The following is a 19,122-nucleotide window of genomic DNA, read 5'->3' on the forward strand; positions in this document are numbered from 1 at the left end:
GAGTGAGAGTTGAACTGAGATGGCACGTGTGACTCATATTGTTCAGAGCTGTTGATTTTAATTCCCAACTGGATGTCGACCTGAAATTACTACAACTTCTTTCCTCCCACAGATGCTGATTGCCCCATTCCATTCTACTGGCAGATTGTCTGTTGCTCTTGGTTATAGCAGTCTTTTGTGTCTCTAGGGTTAACAGATATGTGAGAAAATAGGTTACAGGAAGATAGGTGAGGAAAAATGGATTGCTCTGAGGGCCAGAGTAATTCTTTGGGCTAATTGATCTTCTCCTGTGTCAATATAAAGTATGAACTGGAGATATGAAATCTCAGAGAATTCTCACCAAGGCACCATAATATTGTTTACTAAGCACATAGTTATCTGGATTTTAATGCAACGAGAGAAAATATTAAAAAGAGAACACTTTTTGAACCCCAAACACAGGATTCTGCAGATGCTGAAAATCTTGAGCAACACACACAGGATGCTTGGGGAAGTCTGCAGTTTGAACTGCACCCATGGAGGGAATAAACAGTTTGATGGTTTGGGTTTCGGGACTGTGCTCTGACGAAGGGTGTCAACTGTTTATTCTTCTCCATAGAAGCTGCCTTACTTGCTGAGTTGCTCCAGCATTTTGTGTATGTGTCACTCTTTTTTTTTAATCATGTTGTTAGAACAGACTCTGGTCAGAGATTATTATCCATTAACACCACACCATTTAATTATTGTACCCATTGTAATTTAGAATAAAAATCCTGGCACTGAGTGCAGGCCTTCCATTCCTTGAGCACATATGAAATGTACTCTATGCCTTATCTAAACCACCAGGGTCAGAGTACAGTATTATCCAGTTGAGCCCATGCCCAAGAAGAGCATCACGAACAATTCATACATTAACCCATGGTCCTTGGAAAAGGACTGGCATATTTCAGTGCATCAGCAAGCTCAAAGCCTTTGCTGTTTTATTACTTTACCTTAGGTGATCTTACAAGTCTCCTTACCATTTGGTGAAAGGTAGTATTAAAAGTCCAAACCAAGGACATAAGCCGGGAAGATGTGGAATCGATATGGGTAGAGCTGCGTAACACTAAGGGGCAGAAGACGCTAGTGGGAGTTGTGTATAGGCCACCTAACAGTAGTAGTGAGGTCGGAGATGGTATTAAACAGGAAATTAGAAATATGTGCAATAAAGGAACAGCAGTTATAATGGGTGACTTCAATCTACATGTAGATTGGGTGAACCAAATTGGTAAAGGTGCTGAGGAAGAGGATTTTTTGGAATGTCTGCGGGATGGTTTTTTGAACCAACATGTCGAGGAACCAACTAGAGAACAGGCTATTCTGGACTGGGTTTTGAGCAATGAGGAAGGGTTAATTAGCAATCTTGTCGTGAGAGGCCCCTTGGGTAAGAGTGACCATAATATGGTGGAATTCTTCATTAAGGTGGAGAGTGACATAGTTAATTCAGAAATAAAGGTTCTGAACTTAAAGAGGGGTAACTTTGAAGGTATGAGACATGAATTAGCTAAGATAGACTGGCAAATGACACTTAAAGGATTGACGGTGGATATGCAATGGCAAGCATTTAAAGGTTGCATGGATGAACTACAACAATTGTTCATCCCAGTTTGGCAAAAGAATAAATCAAGGAAGGTAGTGCACCCGTGGCTGACAAGAGAAATTAGGGATAGTATCAATTCCAAAGAAGAAGCATACAAATTAGCCAGAGAAAATGGCTCACCTGAGGACTGGGAGAAATTCAGAGTTCAGCAGAGGAGGACAAAGGGCTTAATTAGGAAGGAGAAAAAAGATTATGAGAGAAAACTGGCAGGGAACATAAAAATGGACTGTAAAAGCTTTTATAGATATGTAAAAAGGAAAAGACTGGTAAAGACAAATGTAGCTCCCTTGCAGACAGAAACAGGTGAATTGATTATGGGGAGCAAGGACATGGAGACCAATTGAATAATTACTTTGGTTCTATCTTCACTAAGGAGGACATAAATAATCTTCCAGAAATAGTAGGGGACAGAGGGTCCAGTGAGATGGAGGAACTGAGTGAAATACATGTTAGTAGGGAAGTGGTGTTAGGTAAATTGAAGGGATTGAAGGCAGATAAATCCCCAGGGCCAGATGGTCTGCATCCCAGAGTGCTTAAGGAAGTAGCCCAAGAAATAGTGGATGCATTAGTGATAATTTTTCAAAACTCGTTAGATTCTGGACTAGTTCCTGAGGATTGGAGGGTGGCTAATGTAACTCCACTTTTTAAAAAAGGAGGGAGAGAGAAACCGAGTAATTATAGACCGGTTAGCCTAACGTCGGTGGTGGGGAAACTGCTGGAGTCAGTTATCAAGGATGTGATAACAGCACATTTGGAAAGCGGTGAAATCATCGGACAAAGTCAGCATGGATTTGTGAAAGGAAAATCATGTCTGACGAATCTCATAGAATTTTTTGAGGATGTAACTAGTAGAGTGGATAGGGGAGAACCAGTGGATGTGGTATATTTGGATTTTCAGAAGGCTTTTGACAAGGTCCCACACAGGAGATTAGTGTGCGAACTTAAAGCACACGGTATTGGGGGTAAGGTATTGGTGTGGGTGGAGAGTTGGTTAGCAGACAGGAAGCAAAGAGTGGGAATAAATGGGACCTTTTCAGAATGGCAGACGGTGACTAGTGGGGTACCGCAGGGCTCAGTGCTGGGACCCCAGTTGTTTACAATATATATTAATGACTTGGATGAGGGAATTAAATGCAGCATCTCCAAGTTTGCGGATGACACGAAGCTGGGTGGCAGTGTTAGCTGTGAGGAGGATGCTAAGAGGATGCAGGGTGACTTGCGGGTGACTAAGAGGATGCTAAGAGGATGTTGGGTGAGTGGGCAAATTCATGGCAGATGCAATTTAATGTGGATAAATGTGAAGTTATCCACTTTGTTGGCAAAAATAGGAAAACAGATTATTATCTGAATGGTGGCCGATTAGGAAAAGGGGAGGTGCAACGAGACCTGGGTGTCATTATACACCAGTCATTGAAAGTGGGCATGGAGGTACAGCAGGCGGTGAAAAAGGCGAATGGTATGCTGGCATTTATAGCGAGAGGATTCGAGTACAGGAGCAGGGAGGTACTACTGCAGTTGTACAAGGCCTTGGTGAGACCACACCTGGAGTATTGTGTGCAGTTTTGGTCCCCTAATCTGAGGAAAGACATCCTTGCCATAGAGGGAGTACAAAGAAGGTTCACCAGATTGATTCCTCAGATGGCAGGACTTTCATATGAAGACAGACTGGATGAACTGGGCTTGTACTCGTTGGAACTTAGAAGATTGAGGGGGGATCTGATTGAAACGTATAAGATCCTAAAGGGATTGGACAGGCTAGATGCAGGAAGATTGTTCCCGATGTTGGGGAAGTCCAGAACGAGGGGCCACAGTTTGAGGATAGAGGGGAAGCCTTTTAGGACCGAGATTAGGAAAAACTTCTTCACACAGAGAGTGGTGAATCTGTGGAATTCTCTGCCACAGGAAACAGTTGAGGCCAGTTCATTGGCTATATTTAAGAGGGAGTTAGATATGGCCCTTGTGGCTACGGGGGTCAGGGGGTATGGAGGGAAGGCTGGGGCGGGGTTCTGAGTTGGATGATCAGCCGTGATCATAATAAATGGCGGTGCAGGCTCGAGGGGCTGAATGGCCTACTCCTGCACCTATTTTCTATGTTTCTATGTTGCTATGTTTTGACTTGGAGTAAGAACTGCATTCTTACTCCAAGTTCAAAGCACCTGTGCTGGTGTTTAATAATAACTCAGAATTCTCACTCAGTTCTTCATTCGTTTTGACGAGTCCAAGTATCCATGAGCTTCTCACACTGAGTTGAAACATTTTTGTGTGGAGAGTACAAAGGAAGTCTATTTATTGAATCATGTAGCTAAGTTTGCTTCTGTTCACATCTAATTAATGCATATCCTCCTTTTGCTATCAGACTTTTGGAATGCAATCAACGTGGATAACTGAAATGGTTTTACTCTTCATGCGCAAAGGCTCCCCCATCCAACAAGGGAATTTCCCAATCAAGACTATTTTTAAACAAAACGCTAAGTTCAAAGGGTAAAAATTAGTGTTTAGAACTTTGAGAGGTTCTCTGTATACAGGCCCACTTTGCTGTAAAGAGAGAAAAATCCATATAGGTGTAAAAGTTTCAAAGCAAGTTCAAACACCAAAATAGTCATTCTGTGCATTTGATTATCATGAGGACTCATTCATGAATACATATTTATGGTATAATCTGGAAGGCTGAATTCAAAGTATTTCGGTCTTTTTCACAGAGCTTTATTTCTACAAATTATAAATGACATTTGCAGGGTGAAATCCATAAAGTGCAGGGTATAATCCTGTATATTATACAACATAGAATATAGAACAGTACAGCACAGGAAAAAGCTCTACAGCACACAACATTGTGCTGAACCAATTAAATCATTAATCAAATTGCTAACTAAACTAATCTATTCTAGCTACACAATGTCCACATCCCTCCATTTTCCTCACATTCATGTGCCTATCTAAACATCTCTTAGAAGTCCGTCTACCACCACCCCAGTGCATTCCAGGCATCCACCACTTTCTGTATAAAAAGCTTGCCCCTCACAGCTCCTTTTCAATTGCCCTTCTCACCATAAATGTATGCCCATTGAGTATGGATTATGGATGATGCATGCCTATTGAATTATTAACTCAGAGGCTCTTGCTTTCTGGGAGCTATTCCATTCTTTCTTAATTCAGAATCAGAATCAGGTTTAATATCATTAACATGTGTTGTGAGATGTGTTGCTTTGTGGCAGCAGTACAATGCAATACATAAAAAACTATAAACTACAAACAAATTCATTTAGTTATTGCAAATAGAAATCAAAAACAGTGAAGTTGTGTACATGGGTTCATTGGCCGTTCAGAAATCTGATGGCAGAGGGGAAGAAGCTGTTCCTAAAACATTGAGTGTGTGTCTTCAGGCTCCTGTACATCCTCCTTGATGGTAGCAGTGAGAAGAGGGCAGATCCTGGGTGTTGGGGATCCTTAATGATGAATGCAAACTTTTTGATGCATCACCTTTTGAAGATATTCTTGTTGCTGTGGAAGCTCGTGTCCATTATGAAGCTGGAAGGGTCTGCAACTCTGCAGTGGCCTCTGCATACCACATGATGATGCAATCAGCTACAATGCTCTCCATAGTACATCTGTAGAAATCTGCTTGAGTTTTTGGTGACACAGCAAATCCCCTCAACCTCTTAATGTATAACTGCTGAGGTGCCTTCTTTGTAATGGCAACCATATATTGGGCCCAGGATAGATCTTCAGAGGTGTTGAACCCAGGAACTTGAAACTGCTCACCCTTCCCACTGCTGAACCCTCTATGAGGACTGGTGTGTGTTCCCTCGACTTCCTCTTCCTGAAGTCCACAATCAATTTCTTGGTATTACTGACATTGAATGCAAAGTTATTATTGCAACACCACTTAACCAGCTGATCTATCTTATTCCTGTACACCTCTTCGTCGTCACCTGAGATTCTGCCAACAATAGTTGTGTTATCAGCAAATTTATAGACACCATTTGAGCTGTGCTTAGCCACACAGTTATTGATGTAAACGGAGTAGAGCAGTCGGCTAAGCATACACGCTTGAGGTGCGCCAGGGTTGAATGTCAGCAAGGAGGGGATGTTACTTCTGATCCGCACTGACTGCGGTCCCCTGATGAGGAGGCCAAGGATGCAGTTGCAGAGGGAGGTACGAGGCCCAGGTTTTGAAGCTTGTTGATTAGTACTGAGGGTATGATGGTGTTGAGTGCTGAGTTGTAATCAATAAACAGCAACCTGACGTAGGTATTGCTGATGTCCTGGTTCAAGGCTGAGTGGAGAGGCAGTGAGATTGCATCTGCAGTAGACTTATTGTAAGCATATTGCAGCAGGTCCAAGTTCTTGTATAGACCATAGAACATACAATAGTACAGCACAGTACAGGCCCTTCGGCCCACAATGTTGGGCCTACCCTCAAACCCTGCCTCCTATATAACTCTCCAACTTAAAATCCTCCATATACCTGTCCAGTAGTCTCTTAAACTTCACAAGTGCATCTGCCTCCACCACTGACTCAGGCAGTGCATTCCACGCACCAACCACTCTCTGAGTGAAAAACCTTCCTCTAATATCCCCCTTGAACTTCCCACCCCTTACCTTAAAGCCATGTCCTCTTGTATTGAGCAGTGGTGCCCTGGGGAAGAGGCGCTGGCTATCCACTCTATCTATTCCTCTTATTATCTTATACACCTCTATCATGTCTCCTCTCATCCTCCTTCTCTCCAAAGAGTAAAGCCCTAGCTCTCTTAATCTCTGATCATAATCCATACTCTCTAAACCAGGCAGCATCCTGGTAAATCTCCTCTGTACCCTTTCCAATGCTTCTACATCCTTCCTATAGTGAGGCAGCCAGAACCGGACACAGTTCTCCAAGTGTGGCCTAACCAGAGTTTTATAGAGCTGCATCATTACATCGCGACTCTTGAACTCTATCCCTTGACTTATGAAAGCTAACACCCCATAAGCTTTCTTATCTACCCTATCCACCTGTGAGGCAACTTTCAGGGATCTGTGGACATGTACCCCGAGATCCCTCTGCTCCTCCACACTACCAAGTATCCTGCCATTTACTTTGTACTCTGCCTTGGAGTTTGTCATTCCAAAGTGTACCACCTCACACTTCTCCGGGTTGAACTCCATCTGCCACTTTTCAGCCCACTTCTGCATCCTATCAATGTATCTCTGCGATCTTTGACAACCCTCTACACTACCTACAACACAACCAACCTTTGTGTCGTCTGCGAACTTGCCAACCCAGCCTTCTACCCCCACATCCAGGTCGTTAATAAAAATCACGAAAAGTAGAGGTCCCAGAACAGATCCTTGTGGGACACCACTAGTCACAATCCTCCAATCTGAATGTACTCCCTCCACCACGACCCTCTGCCTTCTGCAGGCAAGCCAATTCTGAATCCACCTGGCCAAACTTCCCTGGATCTCATGCCTTCTGACTTTCTGAATACGCCTACCGTGTGGAACCTTGTCAAATGCCTTACTAAAATCCATATAGATCACATCTACTGCACTGCCCTCATCTATATTCCTGGACACCTCCTCAAAGAACTCTATCAGGCTTGTTAGGCACGATATGCCCTTCACAAAGCCATGCTGACTGTCCCTGATCAGACCATGATTCTCTAAATGCCCATAGATCCCATCTCTAAGAATCTTTTCCAACAGCTTTCCCACCACAGATGTAAGGCTCACTGGTCTATAATTACCCGGACTATCCCTACTACCTTTTTTGAACAAGGGAACAACATTCGCCTCCCTCCAATCCTCCGGTACCATTCCCATGGACAACGAGGACATAAAGGTCCTAGCCATAGGCTCGGCAATCTCTTCCCTTCCCTCGTGGAGCAGCCTGGGGAATATTCCGTCTGGCCCCGGGGGCTTATCTGTCCTAATGTATTTTAACAACTCCAACACCTCCTCTCCCATAATATCAACATGCTCCAGAACTTCAACCTCACTCATATTGTCCTCACTATCATCAAGTTCCTTCTCATTGGTGAATACTGAAGAGAAGTATTCATTGAGGACCTCGCTCACTTCCACAGCCTCCAGGCACATCTTCCCAACTTCATTTCTAATCAGTCCTACCTTCACTCCTGTCATTCTTTTGTTCTTCACATAATTGAAGAATGCCTTGGGGTTTTCCTTTACGCTACTCGCCAAGGCCTTCTCATGCCCCCTTCTTGCTCTTCTCAGCCCCTTCTTAAGCTCCTTTCTTGCTCCCCTATATTCCTCAATAGACCCATCTGATCCTTGCTTCCTAAACCTCATGTATGCTGCCTTCTTCCACCTGACTAGATTTTCTACCTCACTTGTCACCCACGGTTCCTTCACCCTACCATTCTTTATCTTCCTCACTGCGACAAATTTATCTCTAACATCCTGCAAGAGATCTCCAGCATCGACCACATGTCCATAGTATATTTCCCTGCAAAAACTCAACCCAATTCACACCCGCAAGTTCTAGCCTTATAGCCTCATAATTTGCCTTTCCCCAATTAAAAATTTTCCTGTCCTCTCCGATTCTATCCTTTTCCATGATAAATGCTAAAGGCCAGGGAGCGGTGGTCACTGTCCCCCAGATGCTCACCCACTGAGAGATCTGTGGCCTGACCTGGTTCATTACCTAATACTAGATCTAGTATGGCATTCCCCCTAGTCGGCCTGTTCACATACTGTGACAGGAATCCGTCCTGGACACACTTAACAAATTCTGCCCCATCTAAACCCTTGGAACTAATCAGGTACCAATTAATATTCGGGAAGTTAAAGTCACCCATGATAACATCCCTGTTATTTTTGCACCTTTCCAAAATCTGCCTCCCAATCTGCTCCTCTGTATCTCTGTTGCTACCAGGGGGCCTATAGAATACCCCCAATAGAGTAACTGCTCCCTTCCTGTTCCTGACTTCCACCCATACTAACTCAAAAGAGGATCCTGCTACATTACCCATCCTTTCGGTAGCTGTAATAGTATCCCTGACCAGTAATGCCACCCCTCCTCTCCCCCCCTTTTCCCCCCTCTCTATCCCTTTTAAAGAACTGAAATCCAGGAATATTGAGAATCCATAGGCAGAAGTTAATTCCAGCCAGTTACTTCTGGTCATTTCCAGTCTCTCAAAGGACTTCAACATAGATGTGAGTGCCATTGTGCCATGTCCATTGAGACAGCTCATCCTGCTCTTTCTGGGCGCTGATGCCCTTTTGAAGCAGGTGGGAATCTCCAGCTGCAGCAGTGAGAGATCCAAGATAACTGTGAACATTCGTGCTAGTTGGCTAGCACAGCTTTTCAGTGCACCAGCAGATACACCATGGGGCCTAACACCTTGCGAGGTTTCACCCTTGGACAATGTACTGATGTTAGCCTCTGAAGTGATGACTGGATCACCAGATGCTGCAGTGATTCACAGAGGTGTTGTTTTTATTCCCCCTTTCAAAGTATGCATAAAAGGTGATGAGCTCATCTAAGAGTGAAGCATCACAGCCACTTATGATGTTAGGTATCATCATGTAGGAAATAATAGCCTGCACAGATCTAACATACATCCGATTCCACCTCTTAACTTCAATTGGAATTACTTTCTCACTTTTAAAATAGCCTTCCATAGTTTGTACCTGGACTTCTTGTATGCTTCTGGATCACCAATCTCAGTTCGAGCTCTCAGCAGACTTCAAATCTTTTGAGTCATCTTTGGCTTCTGGTTTGAATATGTCCGGTATGTTCTCAAAGGCAAACATTCATCCAGGCAGGTCTTGATGAGGTTGGTGACAATTGTGGCATATTCGTTCAGATCTGAAAATGAATTCCTGAATATTCTCCAGTCCATCAACTCACAGCGCTCCTTGACTATATCTTTATGGTCCTCACCACTGCTGCTGTGGTCTTCAGTCTCTGTCTGTATGTGGAGAGTAGAAGTACAGCCAGCTGATCAGACTTGCCAAAGTGTGGTTGTGGGATGGCGTGGTAAGTGATCTTGTTGGTGTTGTAATAGTGGAGAAGTGTGTTGGCTCCTCTGGTTCCACAGGCGATGGCAGTTGGTCAGACACTTCTTCAATCTGGCCTTGGTCGAAATTCCTAGTGCCCTGTGTCCGCTTTCTACCATGCTGTCATAATCCACAATGACGAGTCCTCAAGTGCGTAGATACCTTGTATTTATTTAATACATCTGCCCGCTCTCTGTAGTGCCCAGAGATCAAGGTTGGTGCAGTCCCCATACAGCCAGTCAGTATGCTCTCAGAGGTGCCCCTGTAGAAGGTCTTGAGGATTTGGGAGTTCATGCCGAACTTCTTCAGTCACCTGAAGTGGAACAGACGCTGTTGTGTTTTTTTTTGCCATACAGCCGATGTGTACAGTCCAGGTGAAATTTTCAGTGATGTGTATACTGAGAAACTTGAAACTACTCACCTTCTCAGCTACAGTCCCATTGATATTGATTGGGGTGAGCCTGTCTCCATTGCTCCTATAATCCACAATCAGCTCTTTTGTTTTTAAGACATTGAGGGAGAGGTTGTTATCCTGGCACCACTGTGTCAGGGTGTTAGACTCGCCTCTATAGGCTGTCTCATTACTGCTAGAAATAAGGCCGATCAAAGTCATGTCATCTTCAAATTTGATCAGCAGATTGGAGCTGTGTGTGGCAGCACAGCTTGGGAAACCAATGCATAATTAAACAGTCCTGACGAAGGATCTCAGCCAGAAACATCCGCTGTACTTTTTTCCCCCATAGAAGTTGCCTGCCTGCTGAGTTACTCCAGCATTTTGTGTGTGTTGCTTGGATTTCCAGCATCTGCACACTTTCTCCACAGAAATCTGCACAGAAATATTAAGGAACCTTTTGAGATAGTTATATTAGATAGATTGTTCATCATATCTAACAATGACAGGGGACCTGTACGGAAAAGTTTTTAGTGTGGAAAGGCCGTTGCACTGGATCAGTTCCACTCTCAACCTCAGAAATCTGGGTCCAGTAATACAAGCAGTCGTCACAAACTGGGGACTTCCTTGGTTGCAGTACAGGACCGTGACTTCTTCTGTGCCTCGTCATTCCCCTTGCCCTTCAAGGAGTTATGTAGAACCACCTTCCTAGCCACTAGATCTCCCTGTTGATCTCATCCGTCCAGTCCACTGGAGCTGACTTCACGTGCTAGGACAGGTATTTCCCTATCTCACTGGAGAATGAGGTCCACTGGCTACCCTCATCTGGTTTAGCCCACCTGTCGAGGCGGTGTACGAGAGTGTGGCCATGGTCACAAGCAAACAGCTAACTGGAGCCACAGGTGAGAGCTAAGTGGGGACCAAAGATGAGTGAGCTGCTTCAGAATGGACACGACAAACTCCTTCATGGGAGGTGCCACCCCTCCCTTGGCAGCCCATACATTCCTAACAAAAAAGTAAAAGTAATAGAAACCATTCATAAATTATGTAAAATACCTGCTCTCACAGCTAGTCCTCTCCATCAAAGTGTCAAGATGCTGTTCCTGCAGCAGTTCTAATCTGGCACGGTACGCTTGAGCAGGTTCCCAGCACCAGCGCTGGGAAGTTTCTGCAGTTGTTTGTTCCATCACTACTCATGGAATCCAGTATTAGAAAGCAATCAGGTTGACAGAGCCATAGTCAAGGATGTTTCTGAGTGGCCACAGAAAATTCTTGAGTGTGAGGTTGAACAGTTGGAAGTTGTACTTGTTGGTACAAATGACATAGATAGAACAAGGGGTAAGATTCTGTAGATTCAATTTAGGGAGTTGGGTAAGAAGTTAAGAAACAGGACCTCTAGGGGAGTGATTACCAGATTATTCCTGCTGCCACATGCAAGCAAGGTCAGAAATAGAAAGATAGGCCAGATGAGGCGCTGGTACAGAGGGCAGAAGTACACATTCTTGGATCATTGGGCTCTCTTCTGGGGTAGAGAGATGGGTTGCACTTGAACAAGAGAAGGACCAATATCCTTGCAGGGATATTTGCCAGTGTTACATGGGACGGGTTGAACTAGGTTGGCAGGGATGTGGGACTCTGAGCAAGAGCAAGTCATAAGATAAAGCAGTAACTAGCAAGAGCAAGTCTAGCTATCAGGATAGCCAGGGGCACAGTAAAGACTGGGAAATCAACGCACAGTTAAACAGTATTTATTTCAATACTCGTCGTTTAATGGGTAAGACAGGTGAACTCAATGCATGGATTGGCCCTGAGGACTGGGATGGTATTCCATAACAGTAATATGGCTAAGAGAAAGGCAGGAGTAAATGGGTCAGCGATAATTTGGGGGGGAATTAGGCAGGATTTAGCAGAGGCCCATTGGGTGAGCCTGTTTGAAAGAGAAGTAATAGGTAGGAAAGGTGAGACTTTTAAGAATGTGAAATCAAGACTGCAGGATTTCCTGTAACAGTGAAGGGTAAACCTAGCAATTTTAGTGAACTTAAATGAGAGATATCAGGCTCAAGTCAAGAAAAAGAAGGCAACATACATTGGTCTTAAGGAGGTCATGGAGGTTAATTCTTTAGTAACTATAAAAACATTAAGAATAATCTTAAGAGAGAAACCAGGAGGGCAAAGATAGGGTATGAGATACAGTAGATCTGATAGATAAGGTTAAGGAAAATCACAAGATACTATATTAAAAGTGAAAAGGTGGGTAGGGAGACAGTAGGTCTACTTGGAGACCTGCAGAGCCATAGGAAATTTTTCTCGAATATTTCTCCTGGATGTTTACTGAGAAGAAAATTAAGGTTGTTCAAGAGACAGAACATAGAACGTGCATAGAATATTGATAAGAGAAACAATTGAAGATGTTTTGGAGGACACTTATATTACCAGTATGGAGGCACTTGCAACCATACAGCACATTAAGCTGGATAAATATCTGTGGCCTGACCAAGTGCATCCTTGGATTTTGTTGGATTCTAGGGGAGATGTTGCAGTAGCCCTTGGGGAGATACCTGCTTCACTGTTAGCCACTAGTGAACCACCCAAAGACTGGAAGGCAGCTAATGTTGTTCCATAGTTTAAGACAGGTAGCAAGGATAAGCCAGAGAACTACAGGTCAGTCAGCCTGATATCATTAGTGGGGAACTTAGTGGAGGGAATCCTGAGGGACAAGATCTACCAACATTTGTACAGGCAGACTCTGATCAGGAGGAATCAGCATGGGTTTGTGTGTGGAAAATCATGCTTGATGAATCTTTTAGAGTTTCTTGAAGAGGTAACTGAAAAGGTAGATGAGGGTGGGGTCATGAATATTGTCTTTTTGGATTTGAGCAATGCTTTTGACAAAGTCCTGTTTGGTTGGCTGGTTGGGAACTTTAGGTCCCATGGAATCTAGAGAGAGCTAGCTAGATGGACTCAAAATTGGCTGAGAGGTAGGAAGCAGAGGGTAGTGCTTGAAGGTTGTTTTTCGGAATAGAGCCCAGTAACTAGTGGTGTGCAACACAGATTGATGTTGGAACCTTTGTTATTTCTATAAATGAATTGTATGTGAATGCACAAGGCTTGGTCAGTAGGTTTGAAGATGCAACAAAATGAGGAGGTGCTGTTGATGGTGAAGAAGACTAGTGTACATTGCAGGAGGGTCTTAATCACTTAGGGAAGTGGACCAAGGAGTTAAAAAAAAGGTTTTCAGTATACGTAAGTGTGAGGTGTCGCATTTTGGAAAGTCAAACCAGCATAGGGACATACTCTGCAAGGCAGGGCACTATGGAGTGTAATATAACAGAAGGACCATGGAGGTCAAGAGCATAGTTTATTGAACGTAGTGTCATAAGTAGACAAGGTAGTGATTAATGTGTTTAGTATGCTGGCCCTCAGTGCATTGAAAATTAGAAGTGCAGAAGTGGAGCATTATGTAGCTGTTGTTGGTGAGGCTGTACTTAGAGTATCGTTTTGGTTGCCTTTTATAGGAAAGACATGGTTCAAAAGAATGGGGAAAGTATTTATGAGGATATATTGCCAGGACTAGAGGGCCTGAATTATAGGAGAGGTTGCCCGGGTTGTAGGACCATGACGAATGACAATGTAAAGCAGGGGTTCCCAGCCTTTTCAATGCCATGGACCAATACCATTAAACAAGGGGTCCACGGACCCCAGGTTGGGAACCCCTGTATAGAGGTTTATAAGATCCATTAGAGGTGTATATAAGGTGGATGATGGCAGCACTTTCCTTAGATTAGGAGAGTCCAAATGATGCCGTATGGATTCAGGTGAGAGTGGAGAGACTTAAAAAGAACTTGAGAGACAATTCTTTCACACAGTGAGTGGTAAGTATAGGGAATGAGCTACTAGAGGAAGTAGTTGAGGTAATACATTAGTGTCAGTTAATATACACTTGGATAAGTACGTGCAGGGGAGATCTCAGAGATATATGGACTAAACACAGAAAATTAGGACTAGATGGGTGGCTACCATGGTCAGCATGGACTTGTTGGGCCAAAGGACCTGTAGCCATAGTGTATTGTTCTGTGATTCTATGACTAAACTTGTAAAGGATGACATTAATAAAATGAGAATAAACTGCATCTGTTTGGTTCCTCATATACTATGCTGCAAGATGTCCTGAGGTTCTTCACGGGAGCTTAATTCAAAGAGTCTTTGGTACATTGGACTTCAAGCAGCATCTTCTGGGAGGAGGGAGATGCTTGCGGAGGGAATTTTAAAGCTAGTGTGAAGCCACGGTGGCTGAATGAAATGATGTACACTTCACTGACCAACAGACCACAATCATCAAGGAGAGGAACAACATCTTAAGCACAATTATTCTCTACAATGGTGACCCATAAGACTGCATCTTCAACATTTTACTCCTTAAGCGCTCATAACTGTGTGGCCAGATTCTGCTCTGTCTCCATCTACAAGTTTGTAAATGATGCCACTCTAGTGGGTTGTATCTCAGATAATGTTGAGTTGGCTACAGGAAAGAAGGAGAGTTTCAAGCTCTCGAGACAGAAAGAGTGAAATGATGTCATGAGAACAGCCTTTCCCAAAATGTCATTGAAACAGAGGAGTTGTTCATTGACTTCAGGAATGGGAGTGGTGCACACGGTCTTCTTTAAATCAACAGTGCTGGGGATGAGAGGCTAAAGAACTTCAGGCTCTTAGGAGTGAACATCACCAGTAATCACAGCCAAGAAAACTCATCAGTGCCTGTACCTCCTCAGGAGACTGAATAAGTTTGGCATGACTCCCCCTGATCATTTCCAATTTTTATGCACCATCAAAAGCAACCTATCAAGATGCATTGTGATTTGATATGGTAACTACTCTGCCCATATCTGCAAGAAACTGCAGATTTGTGAACACATGGCAGTACATCATGGAAACCAACCTCCTTTCCAGGAACTCTGTGGCTACAGTAAAGTAACCAGCATAATCAAGACCCCACCACCCCCTCCTCTTCTCCCCCCTGCTGGGCAGAAGATATGAAAGCCTGAAAACATGTACCACCAGGCTCAAGGAAGCTTCGATCCTGTCATTATAAGGCAATTTAATGGTTCCTTTGTATGATAAAAATGCACTCTAGCCCTCACAATCTTCCTTGTTATGATCTTATATCTTATTTTCCACCTGAACTGGACTTTCTCTATAACTGTAACACTTTATTCTACACCCTTATTGTTCTACCCTTGTACTACCTCAGTGCACTGTTGTAATGAATTGATCTGTATGTACAAGTATGTACAAGTTTTCCACTGTGCCTCGGTACCTGACAATAATAAACCAATTTACTAATTTCTCTTTGAAGTCACAATGTTCCATCAGCCTCCCCAACTTTCCCACACTCTACTACTGTCAGCATAGCCAATCACTTTAACTCTTTCGCATATCAAATTCTTCCTTCAAAGTTACTCTTTTGCCACATGGCCTCATTCTCTGAAATTGAACTTTTGGACCTTCTGTTTTACTACAGACAGTGTAAAAATCCGAAGTATTATAAAAAGATGAGATTATATGTGAAATCAAAGTATCACAAGTAGCAGCCACATCTGGTCTGACTGTTGTCTGATGCTCTGCTCATTCTCGAGGACTACCTGTTCTGCCAAAGTGGCTAAATATATAACATGAGTCTGCTTCTACTTAGATGTTGTCCAGTGCTATTTCTGTTCTGAAGTAAGCTGCAGCTGGAATCACAGATGGTTTTAGTCTACCTTGTAAATGCTGCAGCAGCCACACTTCAGAGGTGCCAGTACGTGCTTCTGCCCAAACGTCAATGATTCATTGGGTAACTGTGTTATCTAACAGTGCCAATGCTAACTTCAGGGATTCTTTGTGTTCAAACTAGGTTTTCCTTGTGGACTGTAGACAACACTGGAAGGCGCTCTAGACCAAGTGCGGTTACCGTCAAAGTCCCCTGTCCACTCGTGGATGACGTTAAGGCTAAAGGTACCTTTCCTACTTGCAACCATTTCTAACAGCTTCTCAATTCCACAAATCCATTAGACCCTGAGTACTTACCACCTGTACTAGCCACATCATCTACTGTCTGTTCTACATAATCAATGATCATGCATGTTATTATTTACTCCGTACTCCACATCTTGTCCTTTTGTGTTGATATGTTTACTGTTGGAGAGACACTTACACAGGATCACTCACAGCTTTCAAATTACATGCAATAACCTCAATGAAATTTATTTTTAGCTAAAGGGTAGGATAACATTGTCTGCAAGTTGTCCATGGGAATATACTGTATCAAATATTACCACATGATTCTCTTTATGAAGAGCAAATGAAACCCTCACCAGAGAGAAACCAGATGGAATACAGTGTTGGGAGGTATATGGTCATGCGCATTGGTAGAAGAAATAAAAGCGTAAACTATTTTCTAAATGGAGAGAACTTTCAAAAATCTGAAGTGCAAAGGGTCTTTGGAGTACTCGTGAAGATTTCCCTAAAGACTAATTTGCAGGTTGAGTCGGTGGTGAGGAAGGCAAATACAATGTTAGCATTCATTTCAAGAGAACTGGAATATAAAAACAAGGATGTCATGTTGAGGCTTTATAAGACACTGATGAAGCCTCACTTGGAGTATTACAAGCAGTTTAGGGCCCCTTAGGAAAGATGTCCTGATATTGGAGAGGGTTCAAAGAAGGTTCATGAAAATTATTCTGTGGTTGAAAGGCTTTTATAAAAGCATTTGATAGCTCTGAGTCTGTACTTGCTGGAATTCAGATGAATGAGGGGGATCTCATTGAATCCTATCAAATGTTGAAAGTCCTCAATAGAGTGAATTTGGAGATGGTATTTCCTTTGTTGATGGAGTATAAGTCCAGAGGACACACCTCGGAGCAGACTCGATGGGCCAAATGGCCTAATTCTGCTCCTATACCCTATAAGCAAATGACTTAAGTTGTCGAGGACAGATAAATGAAGGAAAAGAACATAAAACAATTCACATTTCTGTACATGGGGTGATAAGGTGAACAATAAAGATGCAAATTGCTTTCCTTCTGAGTGTTCAAAGTTCAAAGTAAATTCAAATTAAATTTATTGGTAAACTACATATATACACTATCATATACGTTTTCATGCGGGCATAGACAGAAAATCCAAGAAACGCAATAGAATCAATTAAAGACCACACCCAACAGGATGGATAAACAACCACAGTGCAAAAGACAACAGACTGTGCAAATGCAAAAGAAAAAAAATTAATAAATAAATATTGAGAACATGAGATGAAGCGTCCTTAAAAGTGAGGCCATTGGCATAGTTCAGTGATGGGGTGAGTGAAGTTATTCCCTACGGTTCAAGAGCCTGGTGACTGAGGGATCGTAACTGTTTCTGAACTCGGTAGTGTCGCTCCTGATGCTCCTGTACCTTCTTCCTGATGGCAGCAACAAAGGTGGTGGAGGTCGCTGAGGATCGATGTTGCCTTCCTGCGACAGAGCTCCATGTGCTCAACGGTGGGGAGCACTTTTCCCATGATGGACTGCGCCATATCCACGACTTTTTGTAGGATTTTCTGTTCAAGGACATTGGCGTTTCCGTACCAGGCCATGATGCAACCAGTCAACATATCATATATCTATAGAAGTCTGTCAAAGTTTTAGATGTCATGCTGAATCTTTACAAACACCTAAGGAAGTAGAGGCGCTGCCATGCTTTCTTCATAATTGCACTTTAATGTGGACTTCAAAAAGAAGCTTCTTGGCCGCAGCTTCCATCTGGCAAAGTTTGCCTCCAGGTTCAGCCTCCAAATTTAAAACAGATTACGCTCCTGTCACTGCTTTCAATATATCACAATGAATGCAGACTTCTGTCAGTAGAATCCTGTAAAGGGGAATAGTTTTCTCACTGGTATGATTTTTAGACTCTTTCTCATAGAGATGGATTTCTGTGAATGCTGAACACCCTTCAGATGAAAAGATCTATTCTGTAACCGAAAGCACTCTCCACTAACCCCAAAACACATCCCTCTAACTCAGAAAAAAATATGTAGTGCAAAAAATTATTGTCTAACTCTAAAAATCTGCCATCTGGTCCAAAGAAGAAGCATCTCATTCAGTGGATTTAACCTCTGCATTGTGCTCTGCTGATTCTTACTGCCAGTACTTGCAGCTTTTAATGCATTGCTTAGTTATTTGTTATCTTTGTTGTCATCAACTGCTTGGAACAGATTTTTTTTTTGTGTATGTATAAGCATTCATGCTCCTGCCAATGATCGGTCAAAAGCACTTCCACTGTGACTCAGAGATTTGCACACTTGTAAGGTATTTGTAGATCAAACCTGCATCAGAGGCTTGGCTACAATATCTGGGCTGGCACCCAGGAGTGGTATACTCACTGCTGCTCTGAAGTGGCACTGTGTTCTAGGGGTACCCAACAATTTGGGTTTCCAGTTTCATTCTCAATTTAGAGCAGGAAGGTTTTCGCCCAAAACTGTTGCTTGCAGTTTTGTAACACACATCAAAGTTGCTGGTGAACGCAGCAGGCCAGGCAGCATCTCTAGGAAGAGGTAGAGTCGATGTTTCGGGTCGAGACCCTTCGTCAGGACTAACTGAAGTTAGAGCTAGTAAGAGATTTGAAAGTGGGAGGGGGAGGGGGAGATCCAAAATGATAGGAGAAGACAGGAGGGGGAAGGATGGAGCCAAGAGCTGGACAGGTGAACAACTTTGATGTGTGTTGCTTGAATTTCCAGCATCTGCAGAATTCCTGTTGCTTGCAGTTTTGTGTATGTGATGCATCACCTGGACATGTGCAGAGATGTCAGAGGAAGTGCAATGTTTGAATTTGTGACCTGTGCAAAAACATACAGCAGGCACCAGGCTTGTGCAAATATCGAGGTCAGAAATAAAGATTTGAGACTTGCTTTTAAATTATTTAAGTGCTCCAACATGCCTGGGCCATTGCATGAAAGCAAGGAACCTATCGCCATCCAGGTCCTAAATCTAATTTACAGTCATTGCAGATTAACACCACTCATACTAACAGTGCCAATGTCTCCATGCATCATCAATCCATTATCAGCCCTACAGCCCTTCTGTCAATGCCCTATCAT

At 43.1% G+C, this 19,122-nt stretch overlaps 1 protein-coding gene across 1 annotated transcript in view; it reads left to right on the forward strand.

Moving 5' to 3' along the window:
* astn1 (astrotactin 1) overlaps positions 1 to 19,122 on the forward strand; it is a 2,762,425-nt gene that overhangs the window by 2,732,465 nt on the left and 10,838 nt on the right. The window contains exon 22 of the mRNA XM_072274559.1: positions 15,904 to 16,004. Within this exon, the coding sequence (XP_072130660.1) occupies positions 15,904 to 16,004 (101 nt within the window). The remainder of the gene's footprint in view (positions 1 to 15,903; positions 16,005 to 19,122) is intronic.

Source organism: Mobula birostris, chromosome 12 (assembly GCF_030028105.1).
Source record: "Mobula birostris isolate sMobBir1 chromosome 12, sMobBir1.hap1, whole genome shotgun sequence".
NCBI classification, from domain to species: Eukaryota; Metazoa; Chordata; class Chondrichthyes; order Myliobatiformes; family Myliobatidae; genus Mobula; species Mobula birostris.